Below are 22,648 nucleotides of genomic sequence, written 5' to 3'. Positions count from 1 at the left end.
TCCCAGGGTCCTTAGATTAGTGATGAGCTTTGTGGGCATTAAGGTGTTGAACATGAGCTGTAGTCAATAAACAGCATTCTCACATAGGTGTTCCTTTTGTCCAGGTGGGAAAGGGCAGTGTGGAGTGCGATTGAGATTGCGTAATCTGTGGATCTGTTGGGGCGGTATGCGAATTGGAGTGGGTCTAGGGTTTCCGGGATGATGGTATTGATGTGAGCCATGACCAACCTTTCAAAGCACTTCATGGCTACCGACGTGAGTGCTACAGCGTGGTAGTCATTTATGCAGGTTACCTTCGCTTTCTTGGGCACAGGGACTATGGTGGTCTGCTTTAAACATGTAGGTATTACAGACTCGGTCAGGGAGAGGTTGAACATTTCAATGAAGACACTTGCCAGTTGGTCCGCGCATGCTCTGAGTACACGTCCTGGTAATCCGTCTGGCCCCGCGGTCTTGTGAATGTTGACCTGTTTAAAGGTCTTGCTCACATCGGCTACGGAGAGCGTGATCACAAAGTCGTCCGGAACAGCTCGAAGCGAGCATAAAAGGCATTTAGCCCATCTGGTAGGCTCGCATCACTGGGCAGCTTGTGGCTGGGTTTCCCTTTGTTGTCTGTAATAGTTTGCGAGCCCTGCCACATCCGATGAGCGTCAAAGCCAGTGTAGTAGGATTAAATCTTAGTCCTGTATTGACGCTTTGCCTGTTTCATGGTTCGTCTGAGGGCATAGCAGGGTTTCTTAGTGTCCCGCTCCTTGAAAGCGGCAGCTCTAGCCTTTAGCTCGGCGCGGATGTTGCCTGTAATCCATGGCTTCTGGTTGGGATATGTACAGTTGAAGTCGGAAGTTTACATACACCTTAGCCAAATACATTTAAACTCAGTTTTTCACAATTCCTGACATTTAATCCTAGTAAAAAGTCCCTGTCTTAGGTCAGTTAGGATCACCACTTTATTTTAAGAATGTGAAATGTCAGAATAATAGTAGAGAGCTTTTATTTCTTTCATCAAATTCCCAGTGGGTCAGAAGTTTACATACACTCAATTAGTATTTGGTAGCATTGCCTTTAAATTGTTTAACTTGGGTCAAAAATGTCGGGTAGCCTTCCACAAGTTTCCCACAATAAGTAGGGTGAATTTTGGCCCATTCCTCCTGACAGAGCTGGTGTAACTGAGTCAGGTTTGTAGGCCTACTTGCTTGCACACGTTTTTTCAGTTCTGCCCACAATTTTCTATAGGATTGAGGTCAGGGCTTTGTGATGGCCACTCCAATACCTAGACTTTGTTGTCCTTAAGCTATTTTGCCACAACTTTGGAAGTATGCTTGGGGTCATTGTCCATTTGGAAGAACCATTTGCGACCAAACTTTAACTTCTGACTGATGTCTTGAGATGTTGCTTCAATATATCCACATAATTTTCCTTCCTCATGATGCCATCTATTTTGTGAAGTGCACCAGTCCCTCCTGCAGCAAAGCACCCCCACAGCATGATGCTGCCAACCCTGTGCTTCACGGTTGGGATGGTGTTCTTCGGCTTGCAAGCCCTGCCTTTTTCCTCCAAACATAAAGATGGTCATTATGGCCAAACAGTTCTATTTTTGTTTCATCAGACCAGTACGAACTTTTTCCCCATGTGCAGTTGTAAACCGTAGTCTGGCTTTTTTATGGCGGTTTTGGAGCAGTGGCTTCTTCCTTGCTGAGCGACCTTTCAGGTTATGTCGATATAGGACTCGTTTTACTGTAGATATAGATACTTTTGTACCTGTTTCCTCCAGCATCTTAACAAGGTCCTTTGCTGTTGTTCTGGGATTGTTTTGCACTTTTCGCACCAAAGTACGTTCATCTCAAGGAGACAGAACGTGTCTCCTTCCTGAGCGGTATGACGGCTGCGTGGTCCCATGGTGTTTATACTTGCGTACTATTGTTTGTACAGATGAACGTGGTACCTTCAGGCATTTGGAAATTGCTCCCAAGGATGAACCAGACTTGTGGAGGTCTACAATTTTTTTCTGAGGTCTTGGCTGATTTCTTTAAATTTTCCCATGATGTCAAGCAAAGAGGCACTGAGTTTGAAGGTAGGCCTTGAAATACATCTACAGGTAATAATAATAATAATATGCCATTTAGCAGACGCTTTTATCCAAAGCGACTTACAGTCATGCGTGCATACATTTTTGTGTATGGGTGGTCCCGGGGATCGAACCCACTACCTTGGCGTTACAAGCGCCGTGCTCTACTAGCTGAGCTACAGAGGACCACGTACACCTCCAATTGACTCAAATGATGTCAATTAGCCTATCAGAAGCTTCTAAAGCCATGACATCATTTTCTGGAATTTTCCAAGCTGTTTAAAGCCACAGTCAACTTAGTGTATGTAAACTTCTGACCCACTGGAATTGTGATACAGTGAATTATAAGTGAAATAATCTGTCTGTAAACAATTGTTGGAAAAATTACTTGTGTCATGCACAAAGTAGATGTCCTAACTGACTTGCCAAAACTATAGTTTGTTAACAAGACATTTGTGGAGTGGTTGAAAAACGAGTTTTAATGACTCCAACCTAAGTTTATGTAAACTTCCGACTTCAACTGTACGTATGGTCACTGTGGGGACGAAGTCATCGATGCACTTATTGATGAAGCCGGTGACTGAGGTGGTATACTCTTCAAAGCAATTGGATGAATCCCGGAACATATTACAGTTTGTGCTAGCAAAACAGTCCTGTAGCGTAGTATCCACGTCATCTGACCACTTCCATATTGAGCGAATGAACTACTTCTTTTGAAGTATTAGCAATTTTTTAAAAATAGTTTCCTATAAATACTATTTCAAACTATTTTCAAATACTTGTTTCCAGATAAGTACATGTGCACTTGTTACACCGTGACTGTTGGGCTCAGTTACCAGAGCGTAGAACTTTCAGCGTAACTGAAAAGAACACTCTGTGGCCAGACTTTGCATGCACTAAGCCCACTCACTGTAATTAGCTTTCCATGAAAACCGATGTTGAATTGCTATATTATTATTAAAGGCCTATTAGATGACACCTGAGAAGTTTATTCTCTGAGCGGAGTTAGGCCTACCTATATTTGCTATACATTATTATTGTAGAACAGTGTAGCCTGCAGGTGAATGTTGACACTTGTTTGTTTTGTGCATAATATCAAAGATTTGTTATTTCCTAAATAGGCTATGAGAATATAAAACAGGATCGTATTTATTTTCTTCTTTCTTCTCTTGTCTCAAATATCATATCAGAAAAATATTATACAAATCATCACTGATCAAAAACTAGCCTACTGACTATCAACAAATTACACCAAGTAGGCCAATGTTTGACTAATACAGTTGTATTTTGAACTGCCAACATTGATTTGATTTCGGTTTAATTGCTTCACTAAATAAAAAGAATGAGGTGAGCGATTTGCTCGCATTTTAATAGTTGTTTCTTTGATAAAAATCTGATTGATAAATACTACGACTTTAAAATAATGAGCATGGAAAAGTGACTATATCCATGCCTCTTGTTGGAGTTCGTTCTCTTGGTTCATACATGGCTTTCCACGTTCATTCTCCGTGTCACTGCATAATCCATCAGTTCTAAGAAACCACCAGTATCACCACACCGGTCCGGGCGGACTAGATCTAGACCAATCAATACACAACTATTCTTGGGCCAAATCAAGGCTGGACCGTCCCCGAAAATATACGTCTATGATTGGTCAGGCTGGCATTGTTTGGGGGCGGAGCTCATCAGAATAGTACCCAGTGTTCAGTTTCCGTAACCATTACTGAAAATATTGTTGTAGTTCAAGTATTCTGTTGGTTCTTTTAACATGATCACTACCAAATTCTAAAGCTTTTGAAAATTATTATTATTATTATTATAATAAAATGCTGTCAGAAGTGCAAGTGATGAATAGGAGCAATAATAAATACTCCATACTTCAATCTCCATTTTGCTATTTTATTTGGAAATAAATCATTTTGAACTTGACATACAGTAATGCTTTCTTCATTGACATGTAGATGGACATGAAATTATGTGGGGTTGAAATTTGGCCATAGAAACATTGACCAAAAAACGTTTCACCAGTTACTTCCAATGGTGATTAAGTAATTGGTCAAACCTTTTAGGTCGATGTTTCTACAGACTAGACTAATAAGTAAAACATCAAATGCATATACCATATTCCTCTTTAGACAGAAAATAAAGCTTTGTAAGCTTACTCTGTGTACCTCCCAAACGGGACCCTTTTCTCTATAGGGTTCTGGTCAATAGTTGGCCTAATGCACTATATAGGGAATAGGGAGTCATTTCGTGATGGAAAGAAAGGACATGGGTTAAGCTCTGTCGGGAAAACCCTCAGTCCTCTTCTCCTCTCGAGCTCCAAACATGAAAGGCTACTTTCATCTTTCAGAGCACAAATTCATTATCTGACCCCGTTCGGCTTCTCTGACTGACTATCTCCTTAGCCATCCTCCTTACAAGCCTGTTTAGCCAGCGCTAACATCCAAGCATAGCATATGAATCATCACTCAGTGTGACTTTTATATCTTTTTCGAGCTACCCGTGCTCCTCAGCGCGTTGTTTTCTCTGCACTAGAGACAGGTTACTCATGACTTCAATTGCCCAGAACCTAGTTCTTGATGTGGCTGTGTCGCTGTGTGGAGGTGATAACTGCGCTACAGCGACGGCAGTATGACTCCGCGGTGACCCATTTCTCAGGACGATAAGCGTGTATGATTAGGAAACTTTCCGAGGTGCAGCATCATTCTGGGTGTGAGAGTCGCAAAACCCCCTCTACCGTCTGTCCCCTTCTGTCCTCCCTCCCTATATGGAGCGAGGACAGAAGGGGACAGACGGTTCCTTTTGATGGTGCTCATTGTCTTTCCAGGGACTAATAACAAAAGTGTAAACCAGTGTGATATCAGAGAAGATTGATTTCTGTTGCAAAAGTGCTTTGTCTAGACATGAAAACCATTATATAGTTCAGAATCTGACTGATCGCATCACTTCTTTCTGTGCTAGTATGATTAATAACTTAATTTGACCTCACACACACTCTTAAAACAGTAAAACACTCTAAACACTCTCTTTGGACTTGATGAAGGCTTGATAGCCTTGTGCAGGGCTTTCTCCTATAGAGCTACATTTTTTATGGAATGGACTGCCGATCTATGTGAGAGATGCAGATTCTGTCTCAACCTTTAAAGGGATACTTCAGGATTTTGGCAATGAACCCTTTATGTATACTTAACAAAAATATAGATGCAACATTTAAAGTGTTGGTTACATGTTTCATGAGCTGAAATAAAAGACCCCAGACATTTTCCATATGCACAAAAAGCATATTTCTCTCAAATGTTGTGCACACATTTGTTTACATCCCTGTTAGTGAGCATTTCTCCTTTGCCAAGATAATCCATCCACCTGACAGGTGTGGCATATCAAGCAGCTGATGAAGCCGCATGATCATTACACAGGTGCACCTTGTGCTGGGGACAATAAAAGGTCACTCTAAAATGCACAGTTTTGTCACACAACACAATGCCACAGATGTCCCAAGTTTTGAGGGAGCATGCAATTGGCATGCTGACTGCAGGAATGTCCACCAGAGCTGTTGCCAGAGAATTGAATGTTAATTTCTCTACCATAAGCCGCCTCCAATGTCGTTTTAGAGAATTTGGCAGTACGTCCAACCCGTCTCACAACCGCAGACCACATGTAACCACGCCAGCCCAGGACCTCCACATCCGGCTTCTTCACCTGCGAGATCGTCTGAGACCAGTCACCCGGACAGCTGATGAAACTATTGGTTTGTACAACCGAGGCATTTCTGCACAAACTGTCAGAAACCGTCTCAGGGAAGGTCATCTGCATGCTCGTCATCCTCACCAGGGTCTTGACCTGACTGCAGTTCGATGTCATAACCGACTTCAGTGGGACAATGCTCACCTTCGATGGCCACTGGCACGCTGGAGAAGTGTGTTCTTCACGGATGAATCCCAGTTTAAACTGTACCAGGCAGATGGCAGACAGCGTGTATGGCGTCGTGTGTGCGAGCGGTTTGCTGATGTCAACGTTGTGAACAGAGTGCCCCATGGTGGGGGTGGGGTTATGGTATGGGCAGGCATAAGCTACGGACAACGAACACAATTGGATTTTATCAATGGCAAATTGAATATAAAGAGATACTGTGACGAGATCCTGAGGCCCATTGTGTGCCATTCATCCACCGCCATCACCTCATGTTTCAGCATGATAATGCACGGCCCCATGTCGCAAGGATCTGTACACAATTCCTGGAAGCTGAAAATGTTCTTCCATGGCCTGTATACTCACCAGACATGTCACCCATTGAGCATGTTTGGGATGCTCTGGATCGACGTGTAGGACAGCGTGTTCCAGTCCCTGCCAATATCCAACAACTTCACACAGCCATTGAAGAGAAGTGGGACAACATTTCACAGGCCACAATCAACAGCCTGATCAACTCTATGCGAAGGAGATGTGTCGCGCTGCATGAGGCAAATGGTGGTCACACCAGATACTGACTGGTTTTCTGATCCACGCCCCTACCTTATGTTTAAGCTATCTGTGCCCAACAGATGCATATCTGTATTCCCAGTCATGTGAAATCCATAGATTAGGGCCTAATTTATTTATTTCAATTGACTGATTTCCTTATATGAACTCTTAGAAATTGTTTCATGTTGCGTTTATATTTTGGTTCAGTGGACTTCCCCAGAGTCAGATGAACTCATGGATACCATTTATGTCTCTGCATCCAGTATGAAGAAAGATAGAGGTAGTTTCGTGAGCCAATGCTAACCAGCGTTAGCGCAATGACTGGAAGTCTATGGGAAACGCTAGTTAGCAATTGCGCTAACACTAGTTAGCAACTTTCTTCAACCTGCTCGCAGAGACATGAAAATGAATTCATCTGACTATGGGGATGTTAGATAAAGGGCTTCATTTCCAAAATCCTGAAGTATCCCTTTAAATATTTACTGAAGTAGGTCCTATGATTGAGTGTAGTCTGGCCCTGGGGTGTAAAGGTGAACGGCAAGACACTAGAGAGACAAACCTCCCTTGCTGTCTCTGCCTGCTTGGCTCCCCTCTCTCTATTAAGGGGGCTGAATCACTGGCTTGCTCACGCTCTCCCATGCCGTCCTTAGGAGGGGTGCATCACCTCTAACCAGGCTTTTATCGCTATACTCGACCTGAGTGGGTTGAGTCACTGACGTGATCTTCCTTCCTGTCCTCGGGCTCGTGCGGTGGGGGAGATCTTTGTGGGCTATACTCGGCCTTGTCTCAGGGTAGTAAGTTAGTGGTCTGTTGATATCCCTTTGGTGGTGTGGGGGCTGTGCTTTGGCAACGTGGGTGGTTATATCCTGCCTGGTTGGCCCTGTCCGTTGGTAACTTTGGACGGGGCCACAGCATCTCCCGACCCACCCTGTCTCAGTCCCCAGTATCTATGCTGCAATAATCTATGTGCTATTAAAAAATGTGTTAAGTAAAAAATAAAAAATAATTAAAGAGCAGCAATAAAATAACAGTAGCGAGGCTATATACAGGGGGTACCGGTACAGAGTCAATGTGTGGGGGAACAGGTTAGTCGAGGTAATTGAGGTAATATGTACATGTAGGTAGAGTTAAAGTGACTATGCATAGATAATAAACAGAGAGTAGCAGCAGCGTAAAAGAGGAGGGGGGGAGCAATGCAAATAGTCCGGGTAGCCATTTGATTAGCTGTTCAGGAGTCTTATGGCTTGGGGGTAGAAGCTGTTAAGAAGCCTTTTTGACCTAGACTTGGCGCTCCGGTACCGCTTGCCTTGCGGTAGCAGAGAGAACTGTCACGATTTAACTAGATAGGAACCCAAATGCAGACAACTACACCGAGCCAGAGAAGGTTTAACAGGTTTATTTACAATGTGCAATTGTCCAGGTTTCCAAAAATAGGGGAAGAGCAAGTCCAGGTTTACAGGGAGGGTAACAGATCCAGGTTCTGAGCAGGAGTGGTACCGTAACGTCCTAGTGTCCGTGGTGAGTCCAAAAGGGAGGTCCGGTAGTGGAAAGCAGGATGGTGGTGGCAGGAGTGAAGCGGAGGCAGGAGTCAGGTTCCAATAATCTGTGGCACAGGAGAAAAGTAAATAGAACAGGCCAAAAACACAAAGAGCGAAAACAAGCAGGTTGAGTCAACAGCGAGACTAACATGGTCGTCTTGACTATGATCTGACGATGAGTGGCAAGTTTGACCGGGTCTTTAAGGCTGAGGTGATTATGGTGAATGAGCTGCAGCTGGAACCCTGACTCCCGCACAACAGACTTCACTCCTGCAATCAAAACAGACAGAGGGGAGGGAGAGAGCAGAGAGAGAGCTACCTAGCAGCAGTTTTTAGGGCATTCTTCTGACACCGCCTGGTATAGAGGTCCTGGATGGCAGGAAGCTTGGCCCCATTGATGTACTGGGCCGTACGCACTACCCTCTGTAGTGCCTTGCGGTTGGAGGCCGAGCAATTGCCATACCAGGCAATGATGCAGCCAGTCAGGATTTTCTCAATGGTACAGCTGTAGACATTTTTGAGGATTTGAGGACCCATGCCAAATCTTTTCAGTCTCCTGAGGGGGAATAGGCTTTGTCGTGCCCTCTTCACGACTGTCTTGGTGTGTTTGGACCATGATAGTTTGTTGGTGATGTGGACCGTGCTCGGTCCTCTTCTTTTTCCTGTAGTCCACAATCATCTCCTTTGTCTTGATCACGTTGAGGGAGAGGTTGTTGTCCTGGCACAACACGGCCAGGTCTCTGACCTCCTCCCTACAGGCTGTCTCGTCGTTGTCCGTGATCAGGCCTACCACTGTTGTGTCGTCAGCAAACTTAATGATGGTGTTGGAGTCGTGCCTTGCCATGCAGTTATGGGTGAACAGGGAGTACAGGAGGGGACTGAGCATGCACCCCTGAGGGGCCCCGTGTTGAGGATCAGCGTGGCAGATGTGTTGTTACCTACCCTTACCACCTGGGGGCGGCCCGTCAGGAAGTCCAGGATCCAGTTGCAGAGGGAGGTGTTTAGTCCCATGGTCCTTAGCTTAGTGATGAGCTTTGAGGGCACTATGGTGTTGGACGCTGAGCTGTAGTCAATGAATAGCATTCTCACGTAGGTGTTCCTTTTGTCCAGGTGGGAAAGGGCAGTGTGGAGTGCAATAGAGATTGCATTTTCTGTGGATCTGTTGGGGTGGTATGCAAATTGGAGTGGGTCTACGGTTTCTGGGATAATGGTGTTGATGTGAGCCATGATCAGCCTTTCACAGCGCTTCATGTCTACAGACGTGAGTGCTACGGGTCATTTAGGCAGGTTACCTTAGTGTTCTTGGGCACAAGGACTATGGTGGTCTGCTTGAAACATGTTGCTATTACAGACTCAGTCAGGGACAGGTTGAAAATGTCAGTGAAGACACTTGCCACCCAGCACAGCCAGAAAAGGACTGGCCACCCCACAGCCTGGTTCCTTTCTAGGTTTGTTCCAAGGTTCCAGCCTTTCTAGGGAGTTTTTTCTAGCCACCGTGCTTCTACATCTGCATTGCTTGCTCTCTGGGGTTTTAGGCTCGGTTTCTGTACAAGCACTTTGTGACAACTGCTGATCAATATAAATACATTTGATTAATTGATTGGTTCAGGTGCATCACTCAAGTCTCCCACAGACGCGAAGTAAGTCGCTTTGTCAGTTATGAGACTCTGCTATCACTCTCTGAGATGTCCTCCTCTTCTTCGCAGTCTGACTTTCCATTCCAGCCTCCTCTTCTCTCGCTCATGTATGAATCAACTGTAGCTTCTAAATCCCCCTCAGTGAACCCTCAGAGGCAGATAAGCATTTGAAGGAAGAAAAAGACCAGGGTTGTGGAGAGCTGTGCTGAATGCTACAGAGCTATAGCGTATATGCTGGAGACACACACTCACTCATGCATGCATGTACACGCTCACACACACACACACACACACACACACACAGGTGGAATTAGATCCCCCCAAGCCAGACTGAGATCTGAGTCTGTGGGTACAGCAGGTTATCACCTACCAGCAGCCCAGGGGTAGTTGGAGCTATCGCTCACTCTCCCAGAGAGGGGAATAACTCAAGAGAAGCCAAAGAAGGCAAACGTGGGGTTAGCATGATAACAATAACTTAAGGCGGTTACGTTTTGAAGAATGAAACTTTGGAGAAAGTAACGTTATGTGAAGTTATCTGGAGGGATGGATTGCAAAGTTGCTAAACAAGATAGTAGTAGTATAATATGGTAATTTAACAGATGACGTTATTCAAAGTGATTTATAGTTGACACTGGTATTCAGTACAGGTGGCACATACAGTATTTGTCTGGCAGTGGCCTGTGGGGCATTGCTAGGAGATAGGGATGGATTATTTAATAACAGGGTTATTAAATCTAGTCCTCAGGGTCTGAAGTACTGCTGTTTTTCTGACTGATTCGTGTCACTGATTGGCCAGAGAGTTTTGTCACCTGGGCCATGTTCAGAAGGAAGACGTTGTTGAATGTTGTAGATAGAAATGTCATAAATAAGAGCCAAAATTATTCATTATTCTACATGTCATAGTCAGGCATGTTAGTTCTACAGTATATATTTATATGTGAATGTTGTGCCCCTGATATCCCAGGTCTCTGACGCAATGGGAAGGGTGAACACCAGCAATGCTGCCGACTTCGGCATCTACATTTGTGTACCCCTGGCTTATGTGATAGCCTACCATACGTTTAGGCTCACCTCTATTCCCCAGGCCTCCTACCGGCAAGTTGCAAAGATCCCATCCTCTTTTGTTCTGTCCAGTGCCACAGTCCCAAAGGAGGCGCGAAGACACTGTGCCTTCTGAAGCAGTTCACAGAAAAACCGCACTGCAGAAAAACCCATTACTTTTGGAAAATAAGACACCGCTGGTCCACATGGATATTTCTATAAACTGACTTTGCTTACAGGCCAGTAAAGACCCAGGTGGATATTGCTTTTCATGTTTGGTGGCATCTTGCAGTAAGGCTATTAGATCACAGGGAGACAGTGTATTCTGACTGAGATACACATGGAATCCAAAGCCAAGGGCCGTTTTCACCAAACGGCTATTGAAATATTTAAAGACTTGATGTCTCTCGCTGTGAGTGAGGCTCAATCATGTTTCTCTCTCCAGGCCAACAAGCCTGTAATTCTGTGCCACTCACAGACAGGACAAGTTAAATCCCTGACCTGTTGGAGGGTGTAAGGTTGAAAGCTCCTCTCTGTGCATGGACACATGCCTGGCTGGCATTCTCCACAGAGCAGAAATTGCTTGAAAAATCCCCCCTGACTCTCAGCCCCGGAAAAATAAGTAAAGGCTATTCTGAAAGTCAAGAAGATCCATGCCAGGTAAATAATAATGTGAGAAATGGGCGAGGAGAATGCCAGCCAGGCGGTCCCCATGTGTCCATGCACAGAGAGGAGCTTTCGATTTATTCTGTATCTGAATATGGATCAGTTATGGATAGCCAACATTCTCTACTAATATTCTCATTTGGATTTCTGCGCATTTGATGAAAAAATTATACAAAGGCTAATTACCTCATGCATAATCATCTTTCAAACCATATGTGGTTTTTATTGTCTTCTGAATATAACAAGTGCAAACAAAAGGTCAGAAATATGCATACATAACTTCCTACATTTGGTTATTGCTTTTAATAGTCTTTGGAGACTTATCACAAACCCCTCATGCGCACACATCTGTTTCAAAATAGCTATTCAGGAAATCACTGTTCAACCAAAGTGCGAACTTATTCAGAGATAGCACACTGAATATTCATTAGGAAGGACAAAAGTTGTTGGCTTTTGGTGGTTTCATAATTTGAATCAGATAAGAAGTAGTTTGTCTATGGACATTTGTCTTCAATAGGTATACTGCTACTGACCTCTCTGTTACTGTCCATGTAGTGGGACAATTCGTTTGGAAAATATGGATATTTATATTTACTATTCAACAATAGCTGCCTGGAATAAGTCTACTATAACTATTACTTATCTGCCTTATTCAAGAGCTACAGTGGGGAGAACAAGTATTTGATACACTGCCGATTTTGCAGGTTTTCCTACTTACAAAGCATGTAGAGGTCTGTAATTTTTATCATATGTACACTTCAACTGTGAGAGACGGAATCTAAAACAAAAATCCAGAAAATCACATTGTATGATTTTTAAGTAATTAATTTGCATTTTATTGCATGACATAAGTATTTGATCACCTACCAACCAGTAAGAATTCCGGCTCTCACAGACCTGTTAGTTTTTCTTTAAGAAGCCCTCCTGTTCTCCACTCATTACCTGTATTAACTGCACCTGTTTGAACTCGTTACCTGTATAAAAGACACCTGTCCACACACTCAATCAAGCAGACTCCAACCTCTCCACAATGGCCAAGACCAGAGAGCTGTGTAAGGACATCAGGGATAAAATTGTAGACCTGCACAAGGCTGGGATGGGCTACAGGACAATAGGCAAGCAGCTTGGTGAGAAGGCAACAATTGTTGGCGCAATTATTAGAAAATGGAAGAAGTTCAAGATGACGGTCAATCACCCTCGGTCTGGGGTTCCATGAAGATCTCACCTCGTGGGGCATTAATGATCATGAGGAAGGTGAGGGATCAGCCCAGAACTACATGACAGGACCTGGTCAATGACCTGAAGAGAGCTGGGACCACAGTCTTAAAGAAAACCATTAGTAACACACTACGCCGTCATGGATAAAAATCCTGCAGCGCACGCAAGGTCCCCCTGCTCAAGCCAGCGCATGTCCAGGCCCGTCTGAAGTTTGCCAATGACCATCTGGAAGATCCAGAGGAGGAATGGGAGAAGGTCATGTTGTCTGATGAGACAAAAATAGAGCTTTTTGGTCTAAACTCCACTCGCCGTGTTTGGAGGAAGAAGAAGGATGAGTACAACCCCAAGAACACCATCCCAACCGTGAAGAATGGAGGTGGAAACATACTTTTTGGGGGATGCTTTTCTGCAAAGGGGACAGGACGACTGCACCGTATTGAGGGGAGGATGGATGGGGCCATGTATCGCGAGATCTTGGCCAACAACCTCCTTCCCTCAGTAAGAGCATTGAAGATGGGTCGTGGCTGGGTCTTCCAGCATGACAACGACCCGAAACACACAGCCAGGGCAACTAAGGAGTGGCTCCGTAAGAAGCATCTCAAGGTCCTGGAGTGGCCTAGCCAGTCTCCAGACCTGAACCCAATAGAAAATCTTTGGAGGGAGCTGAAAGTCCGTATTGCCCAGCGACAGCCCCGAAACCTGAAGGATCTGGAGAAGGTCTGTATGGAGGAGTGGGCCAAAATCCCTGCTGCAGTGTGTGCAAACCTGGTCAAGACCTACAGGAAACGTATGATCTCTGTAGTTGCAAACAAAGGTTTCTGTACCAAATATTAAGTTCTGCTTTTCTGATGTATCAAATACTTATGTCATGCAATAAAATGCAAATGAATTACTTAAAAATCATACAATGTGATTTTCTGGATTTTTGTTTTAGATTCCGTCTCTCGCAGTTGAAGTGTACCTATGATAAAAAATTACAGACCTCTACATGCTTTGTAAGTAGGAAAACCTGCAAAATCGGCAGTGTATCAAATACTTGTTCTCCACACTGTATGTTGTGTTTAGATGTTTGTAAGAGACAGTGAGGGAGAGCTAGTAAGATGTTTTTTCTCTGCAGATTCAGATAATTCAGCATGGTGGAATGGGGAAAAAAAATCACCAGCCCAGGGAAAACCTCTCAAACCCAGCCCCAGGTATGATTCTCGGAAATACTACCAATGTTTACACGGTTTGGCAAAATGTTTTTCACACAAAATATATCTATTTCAAAAAGATTATTTCCTGAGCTTGACAATTAAACACCTATTTATTCACAGTAAAGTATGGCTGAAGTAACAGTGATGTAATTACTTTATTTTTCTCTCACAGGCCAATGTCCTTTGCGGAGTGGCCTTCCGCAGATAACAAAAAAAACTGCTGCTGCATCTTCGACAGTCTAGCAAGCAACCCAAGCAATTCAGCATATGAAACAAAAAAAACAAGCATATCCCTTTCTCTGTCCTCCATTACCTACAAGGCAGGTCAACTTGTCTAGCATGTTATCTGATGTATATTACCTTTGATATTGTAGAAAATCAAACAAGTGGACATTTGAAAAACCATATTACCATAGCATTGACAAGAGAGGCCAGAGGACTCGGTGGTTGATTTTAGATCTGTACCTTATGCAGATACAAAGCTATTTAAAAGTATGCCTATAAGCACAACACTTGATTCAGCTAATCAGCTATTAATCAAAGCCTTTGGTTGGTTGAATCAAGTGTTAATGCTGGGATGGAACAATAGCCTACTGCATAGCCAGTGGGTCCAGGGTCCTTAGGACCAGGCTTGAAGTTGGAGCTCCATTGATTTAACTTGGAGCTCCACCGATAGGAACTAGTGTAGTATTACAACTTCTTGTTACCTTGCCGTTTCCCCCATCTTTCTGTATATTCCTACATTATGGCCTTGTTTAAGAGCATCAAATCTGTAATGTATTGTTGACCAGTTTCCCAGATTATGGCTGTGTTTGTGAGCATCAAATCTGTGATGTATTGTTGAACTGTTTCCCAGATTATGCCTGTGTTTGAGAGCATCAAATCTTGTTATGTATTGTTGAACAGTTTCCCAGATTATGGGTGTGTTTGAGAGCATCAAATCTGTTATATGTATTGTTGAACAGCTTCACTGATCACAGACTGTAGCTTTAATGACACACTACACTGAATCATTTCAGAAAGTATCAAACAAATCAATCATTGGTGTCAACGTACTTTATTGCCAAAAGCTAAAAATATACATTTCTGCTCGTTTCAACAAATAACAGTCACTATATTCTCCTGTCTTACTCTTAGATGACATGCTAAGGAAACAAGGTAACAAATTAAAGCATGTCACGTACATAGGCAAACTTTCACATATGCACAAATACTCAGACATCACTAGTTAAGATTTTATTTGCACATGAAAAATTCCACCTGCAAATAAAAATGATAAAAGGTAGTGCACGATAACAGTGGAACTTTTACCACGCCAGCATTCAAACTACGAAATTACGTTGATCGATCAGTGAAGGGCACTCTCTGCGATTTTACACTACATGGGGTGTATTCATAAGTGCACACCATAGTTAAATGTTTTGCAATGAAAACTAGTTTGTTATCGGACAAGTTCAGGTAGTCCTTTCCCGTTTCGGTCCGTTCTCTTCTGTTTGGTGTCTATTGAATACACTCCAGACGACACCACTGTAGTCGGTGATTCCCTGATGAAGATACGGACCACAGATAGCCAGTAGAACACAGGAGGTTGGTGGCACCTTAATTGGGGAGGACGGGCTCGTGGTAATGGATGGACTGGAATCAGTGGAATGGTATCAAATACATGGTTTCCATGGTTTCCGTTCCAGCCATTCTTATGAGCCATCCTCCCCTCAGCAGCCTCCACTGAAGTAGAACATAGAACATTTACAACTGATGTGTCATTGTCTACCTTCACCCAGATTCCAGCCAGTCCACAGTCCTATTATGCATCTCTACATGTCTCAGTATCAATCCATTTTGAGTTCCAGTTCTATTACGTCAAATATGTCTCGCACAATGGAGGCTGGTGGGAGGAGCTATAGGACAGGCTCATTGTAATGGCTGGAATGGAATAAATGAAGGTATCAAACATATGGAAACCACATATGACTCCGTACCATTTATTCCATTCCAGCCATTACAATGAGCCCGTCCTATAGCTCCTCCCACCAGCCTCCACTGGCCTCGCACACCCCAGTTCACAAACCAGCAGAGTAGGCCTACACTCCACTCCTTTTGGTTTCCAAAAGTCTTTGTATCCGTTCCTGAACAGCAGAAGGCACAATCCCTCTAGCCTGGGTGCTGGTCTGTTTCTGCCCTCTTGCCTACTCCTTATGGAATCGTCTTGGACAACAATGGCAATGGACTCAGCAAGAGCACAGAAAGATCTGGGACCAGGCTACAATCCTTCCTGAAGTCTGCCATTCCATTCCACTCTCAGGCCTACCCGACCGCACAGGTCATGCTCATTAGAGCACACCCTTGCAAAACATTTCACAACAGAAAATGTAAATAAGTGCTTCTTATTTGACAAGCTCAGGTAGTACCTCCCTGTCACACTCCGTTTTCCTCCATTCTATGCCTACTGAACATGGCCCCCCTGGTTTAGGTGGGGTAGATGGTGTCTACCTGATCCAGGGCATTGTTCAGCAGGGCACAACGTTGTGGAACGTTTAGATAGAAATACATCTAGAACAAACATGCCGCAATGAGAATAAGGCATCACGTCATCTCTATTCGTGACATTTCTAGCTGCAACGTTCCAAGTTTGCCTACTGAACACAACCCAGTCGTGTTTACTAGGGAGTCGTGTTTAATAGTGCAAGCAACGAAAATATTTTTTTTGTAAAGAGTTGCAACGGAAACCAAAATGAACGAGTCCGGGTAGGACCGCCCCAGTTTCTAAACGTTTTGGCCCAACTGAACAGGACCCAGGTGTGGTGAGGCGTTGTCTAGGTGTAGTAGATGATCTCCGGGATCTGTCCGTCCTCCACCGACGTGCCGTTGTTGTTCCCAGGAGAACTGAAAAAGAAAAAGGTGGTCTTGGTCCCCGTGGCGGACTCCTGGCTCACTTTCTTGAACCCTTTAGTGCCATAGTGAGAGTCCGGGCCCTACAGAAGGCACGTGGATTGTTATGATGGAGAAACTCACCGTTTTTGCTCTGTACTGAAAGTGCTACACCTTGAAAGCTTGACAAAGATTTTGGGGATTGTATTAACAGTGGAATATTTGTTTATAGTTTTGTTTTGTGTGGACAATCCCTTTAAGATGAGATGACAATTAAATGTTCATTACAAATTCTCAACTGTGGTCACACAGGGTTGATAATCTAGTAGAATACCAACCAAAACTAGTTTGCAATAACAACATTTGATTCAATGTCTATAATAAACATGCTGCTGTTAGCAGCAGAGGCAAAGTTCAAATTCATAAAAAGAAAACACAATAACCTATTTGTTTGTAAACATGCATTTGAGTACTCAGTATCACAGCTTCTGTCGTTGTGGGGTGAGCGTACCTTTAAGGTTGCACAAGCGGTGTAGCTAACGTTGGGTAAAATCTCCACAGGCTCCTTGAACATGACTCTGAATGTGTTGGCTGTTCCGTCACAGCTAAAGCCTGTGTCGTTTGTTGCTAGTGTTAGGCTTTTGTCACTCTCAATAATCTGCAGAAAACGACAGAAACAATTAGTCAATTACTGTTTGCACTATGGCTTAAAAATATATATATATCGATTATTTTTTAAAGCTTTTCTGAACAAATTCACTATAATGACCTGGATCGTGTTCAAACCGGGTAAAAAACGTTTTGAAACGGAAAGGTACTACCTGAACTTGTCCAATAACCCAGGTTTTTGGTTTTTCATTGCAAAACATTTTGTTACTATGTGCCCTACTCAAGGCGACCCTGGTAACCAGATCTCTTAGTGCTTCATACGCAGTAAGGAACATTGGAGAAGTTGTTGTGAGGCTGAAGCACTAACAGGACACATTTCATCTGGCTACCAGGCTGATAGCACAGGAGATATAACATCATTCATTACCACATCCTTATTAAATCAATGAACGATTAAATGCGTACCTGTATATTAACCTGATAGTCCGTAGGTCCGTGGATCGACCCATACAGTCCAAACCCCACTACTGATATTCTTCTATTTACATTAAATCTGCAGGAGATGGAAATGACAAGATACTTTTAGAAACCTCAAACGAACTAACACTGCCTTTATTAAAACACATGCAATAGAGTCTCCACCAATGGGGGTGTGGTGAAGAGGTATGAGGCTGGAGAAAGACCATCACTCAAATTCAATTGGTTGACTCCTTTAACAGCATACCTTGCAATAGAATAACAACCATCTCAAAACTTTTTTGGGGTGTTGATTTGCATTCAAATGTTCCACCACTGTAAAACAGTGAGGCAGCAGTTTTTTTATGGCTCTGCCAGAAGCAAACCCCCTCCTCAAATATGTTGAACTCATTTATTATTATAAATTGTTTTACATTAATTGTCGTTTAGCATACGCTCTTCTACAGAGCGACTTACAGGAGCAATTAAGGTTAAGTGCTTTCCTCAAGGGCACATCGACAGAGCCTTGTCGGCTCTGGGTTTTGAACCAGCAACCTTTCCATTACTGGCCCAACACTAACCACTAGGCCACCTGCCGCTCATAAGTGTTCCTCTACACCGAGGTCTGTAGAAAAAGGCTTATATGTTATTAAATGATAAACCAGAGTTGTACTGCAGCTGCTTTTGACACACCATCATCTGTGTTGGTTTGTAGCATAGAATTAGTTTATCTTTTCATACCAAGTCCGGTTTTTCCATCTGAATAATTTGCACGTAAAAAATAAGAGGCAGGTTTTTTGCATGCTAACTTTTCCAGATGAGAAAATAAAAAACATTTCTGTGCAAGGGCTTTTAGTCTCTATAGTTTGTGGGGCCAGTAGGACATTGTCACAGTTTAGAGAAGCAAGTACACCGTCTCACCTGATCCTGTCACTGGTGCCACTGTATCCCCAGCGACTTTCAACCTGCTGGAACCTACTAACGCTGCCCTCCTTTCCGCGGAGGCAGCAGCGGGGCCTGTCAATGTAGTCTACCCGCGGCTTGGGGTTTACTGTAAAGTGTAAAAACAGATTTACCACCTCCCGATCCAACAATATTCCAGACTGGGCAGGCCCTGTTGCACAAGAAAACATATCAAACTGGTTTCAGACTGGGCAGGCCCTGTTGCACAAGAAAACATATCAAACTGGTTTCAGACTGGGCAGGCCCTGTTGCACAAGAAAACATATCAAACTGGTTTCAGACTGGGCAGGCCCTGTTGCACAAGAAAACATATCAAACTGGTTTCAGACTGGGCAGGCCCTGTTGCACAAGAATGAATATCAAACTGGTTTCAGACTGGGCAGGCCCTGTTGCACAAGAATGAATATCAAACTGGTTTCAGACTGGGCAGGCCCTGTTGCACAAGAAAAAATATCAAACTGGTTTCAGACTGGGCAGGCCCTGTTGCACAAGAATGAATATCAAACTGGTTTCAGACTGGGCAGGCCCTGTTGCACAAGAAAACATATCAAACTGGTTTCAGACTGGGCAGGCCCTGTTGCACAAGAATGAATATCAAACTGGTTTCAGACTGGGCAGGCCCTGTTGCACAAGAATGAATATCAAACTGGTTTCAGACTGGGCAGGCCCTGTTGCACAAGAATGAATATCAAACTGGTTTCAGACTGGGCAGGCCCTGTTGCACAAGAATGAATATCAAACTGGTTTCTAGGGCTGGATTCTTTGGACAGCAGAAACACACAACACATTTATAAAATGATTATACACCGTTCTATGTTCTATAGGAATTCTAGGTTACAAGTATTTTCAAGTATTTACATTCTACAAGAATGAGCTTGATGAAAAGCAGTGCTTACTCATATTAAAAAGTAATAACATTTAGGCTATGTGAAATCTGACAAAGCAGAGTCCTTACTTATTTCAAATTTTAAACTACTAATGTAGATACAGTGTGTGTGTTTGTGTCTTTCTGTTTACGTGCATCCGTCTCTGTGTTTATGTCCCAGACAGAGAGATGCCCACCTGCGGCAAACTCCTCCACAGTCATGAGTGGGAAGCGGATGAGGGTTAGGGCCTTGCCCAGAACCTTCTGTTTGTTCTCAGAGGTGAGGGGAAGCTGTTGCCTGTAACACTCGGCGTCCGCCCAGCGCACCACCGCACCAAACAGACGGTTCTCGCGAATCCCCAGGGTGTCTCTCTCCAGCACCGCACACAGCGTATCTAAAAACACAGGTTCAGCGTTAGGCCTAGTCTACACAGTATGACAAAAAGGGAAGGAGTTAGGGTCAAAGGTTCAACTTGATTGTCTCCAGAATGCACCCAGAAACAAGTAGTCAATTTCTTCTACTACCTCTATGATGGGATCCTAATAAAACACCAAATACCATGAGTGTATTGGCGGTTCATAAATTAACTGAAAAGGTGCATAGCACCACCTACTGTACTGAGTGTGTATAGGTCTGAACAGGTATAAAGCCACGCTTGTTGATGTAGCTACTACCACCTGCAGTTATGAAATGTTTGCTCAGGAGTTTAATTCATTTGCTGACCCCTCCTGATGACCTGGAAGGAATTCTGTTCTTCTTCCTTAACTCATAGCAAGTCCCACCCAGTTGACTACTTCAGAAGCACGCATGAAGGCTAACCCCCACCGTTTACCCAAATCATCCACTGTATATCATTGGGATTTGTTCCTGTGTGAATAATAACCCATACTCATGTATACCTAGGTCAATGTCAGTGAATCCTTCTGCGTTTATGGCATCACCGGTGCTTTTGTCTATCGTTTCCAAACAGAGGCTGGCAAGCTGAGGCTCATCGAATAGTCTGGCCTGCAGAAAGAATGAGCACGGTACAAGATGACACATCAGCATGAGACACATGGGGAAATTGTCTGTTCAAGTAGCACCCTGGGAATGTCCAATTGATTTGATAAAAGCATAACTTGATATACAACATTCTAGGATCAAACTTGCTCGCTCAATAGGACAAAAATAGGAAACGAGATCTCTTGAATATATATTTTATTTTGATGTTTTGGAAGCACATTGGCCTATGAAAATACTTAGGACAGTGGACATGAACAGAGTGAAGTGTGTTTAGGCTGGTTTATTCTGTAGTACTACCCAAGTCATCTAGGCCAGTGTATTATCTTCGGTCATGGCTTAGTTTTGGGGGTTTTGTACACCCTGTTCTGAATTGTTACTCAAGAGGAATTGGCAGAGACACCATCCTGGCTATTCTTTCTATGTGATGAACTACAGTAGTTTATTCTATTTAGAGCAGAGCTCACATATTATTTAGTACCCACATGAGGATTTTATTTACACTGGCCAGTGTATCCTACATTATATGCTGAGTGAAAAGCATATGGCAGGTTAGGTTATTTGATATCAGCCTACATCATCAATCTTATATTCTTTGAGTGAGAAGCATAGCCTCTAGGCTAGTTATGATTATCCATCATTATACTTCCTGAGTGAATAGTAGTATTATGTAGAATAGTTTATGCAATAGGAGTTATATTACCAGTCTTATATACCTGAGTGAGTAGCATGAACGCGTTGTCTGCCCTGAGGTGTTTGGTAAGGAACTCCACACACTGGGTCTCCAGAGCAGGGACGGCATATTTCTTCGCTGTATACAGAGTGGTCATCACCGTCTCTGGTCCTATGTGGACCTCGTCAGAGTACAGGAACCTGCAGGGACACACACACACAAAGTAAGTGGTCAAAGAAGGTGGGGGGACTGGCTTCCAGAACACCAAATGTCTGTCTTCTAAAACAAAAGCTTGACATTGCATATAGAAGAGCAAAAAATGTTTTTACCTGTTGGTAATTATCATGTGAAGTATTTTTATTACTAGCCTGTTTTGTAAAAAATGGTTAAGGAATCTGGACAATAGATTTAGAATGAGGAAGCGGTAGCCATAGCTCAGCCAGGAGCCTTGTTTATATCAGTTTCATCAACTCACATACAGAAAATGCAATGTCAGAACTCATAACATAAGAGCAACAAATATAGCTAGTTAGGTAACAACAACAACACTTCTCTATAAATATATTATATCGCAGTGCACTGCATGATCGGTCAATAGACGTTACCTTAGCAAGGCTAGGAAGGCTGCAGGTTCCACATCAGGTAACTCTATCTCGGCCGAGGTGGTGGCCATTCCCCCGTTGAACATTGCGTCAAATACTGCACTACCAGCAGCTAGGACGAATTTATGCGCTGGTATCCTCTGCGCCTGTCTACCTTTACCGACAATAAACCTAACGTCGCTGAGCAGTTCGTTATTGAAGAGAAACGCGAAGCGCTCTTTTACCGAGCTCTTTGTGGCCTGCCAGTTGTACATAGGCTCCCGGTGAAGGCCCCCCGACGGGGGGGAGATTGGTGCTGCGACCACGGGGACTGGCATATTCGAGGCCGCTCCAGCATTTCTTCCCGCTCCAGAATGCGCGAAATTGGATGCTCTTCCTTCAAGATTGGACGGTGGGCCGCTGCCACCACCCCCAGTCGCCATTTGTACCGTTGTCCTTATCGTCTTTTACGATTGATAATGGTGGAAAATATCAATTACACATATTTGCGTTTTATTGCGATTTTTTCACAGACGAATGGGCCAGCGTTTGTTACTGCTTTCCAGGAATGACGCACACTTCCGCGGTTTACGTCTCTTCCTGTGAATCTTTGTTGTTGTTTTCTTTTAACCCATTAGGCGGCACTGTTTTGTGGTGTCACGTCAAGCAGGCAGCATCGCTGAATACCTTTATTTGGGAATGACCATAAATCTGTCTGGACCATAAATCAGTCTGGACCATGCATATTAGACACAACAACACACAGTTAATAATTTCCACAGAATCCGAATGCGCAGAGCAAAGCTGC

General features: G+C 43.6%; 1 protein-coding gene and 1 long non-coding RNA gene across 4 annotated transcripts in view; one reads left to right on the top strand and one right to left on the bottom strand.

Moving 5' to 3' along the window:
* Positions 1-15,780, top strand: part of LOC121582971 — a 29,663-nt gene extending 13,883 nt beyond the window's left edge. For both annotated transcript variants that reach the window (XR_006003422.2, XR_006658840.1), the window contains exons 2-3: positions 13,747-13,822; positions 13,998-15,780. This is a non-coding gene — a long non-coding RNA (uncharacterized LOC121582971). The remainder of the gene's footprint in view (positions 1-13,746; positions 13,823-13,997) is intronic.
* Positions 15,781-15,812: 32 nt separating this feature from the next.
* Positions 15,813-22,442, bottom strand: LOC121582969 (BTB/POZ domain-containing protein 1). 2 transcript variants are annotated; one of them, XM_041899161.2, is made up of 8 exons: positions 21,865-22,442; positions 21,303-21,459; positions 20,487-20,592; positions 19,784-19,981; positions 18,680-18,872; positions 17,768-17,855; positions 17,205-17,351; positions 15,813-16,797 (listed from the first exon to the last, which is right to left on the bottom strand). In XM_041899161.2, exons 1-8 carry the CDS (start codon positions 22,281-22,283, stop codon positions 16,639-16,641), a joined length of 1,467 nt encoding a protein of 488 aa, XP_041755095.1. In that variant the 5' UTR covers positions 22,284-22,442; the 3' UTR covers positions 15,813-16,638. The 2 variants fall into 2 exon arrangements, with proteins under 2 accessions (XP_041755095.1, XP_041755096.1); XM_041899162.2 differs by having other exon boundaries at positions 18,680-18,809.
* Positions 22,443-22,648: the final 206 nt, after the last annotated feature.

The sequence above is a fragment of the Coregonus clupeaformis genome, unplaced genomic scaffold (genome assembly GCF_020615455.1).
Source record: "Coregonus clupeaformis isolate EN_2021a unplaced genomic scaffold, ASM2061545v1 scaf0547, whole genome shotgun sequence".
NCBI classification, from domain to species: domain Eukaryota; kingdom Metazoa; phylum Chordata; class Actinopteri; order Salmoniformes; family Salmonidae; genus Coregonus; species Coregonus clupeaformis.
The sequence above is the reverse complement of the archived record's forward strand: the minus strand, read 5'-3'. Positions and strand labels throughout refer to the sequence as shown.

Coding starts and splice junctions, on each gene's coding strand:
- LOC121582969 (XM_041899161.2), bottom strand. CDS start 22,283: ATGGCGACTGGGGGTGGTGGCAGCGGCCCACCGTCCAATCTTGAAGGA. Junction 18,873..19,783: donor TGTGGAGGAGTTTGCCGCAG/GTGGGCATCTCT, acceptor CTTGTGCAACAG/GGCCTGCCCAGTCTGGAATA. Junction 17,856..18,679: donor GGCACCAGTGACAGGATCAG/GTGAGACGGTGT, acceptor CATCTCCTGCAG/ATTTAATGTAAATAGAAGAA.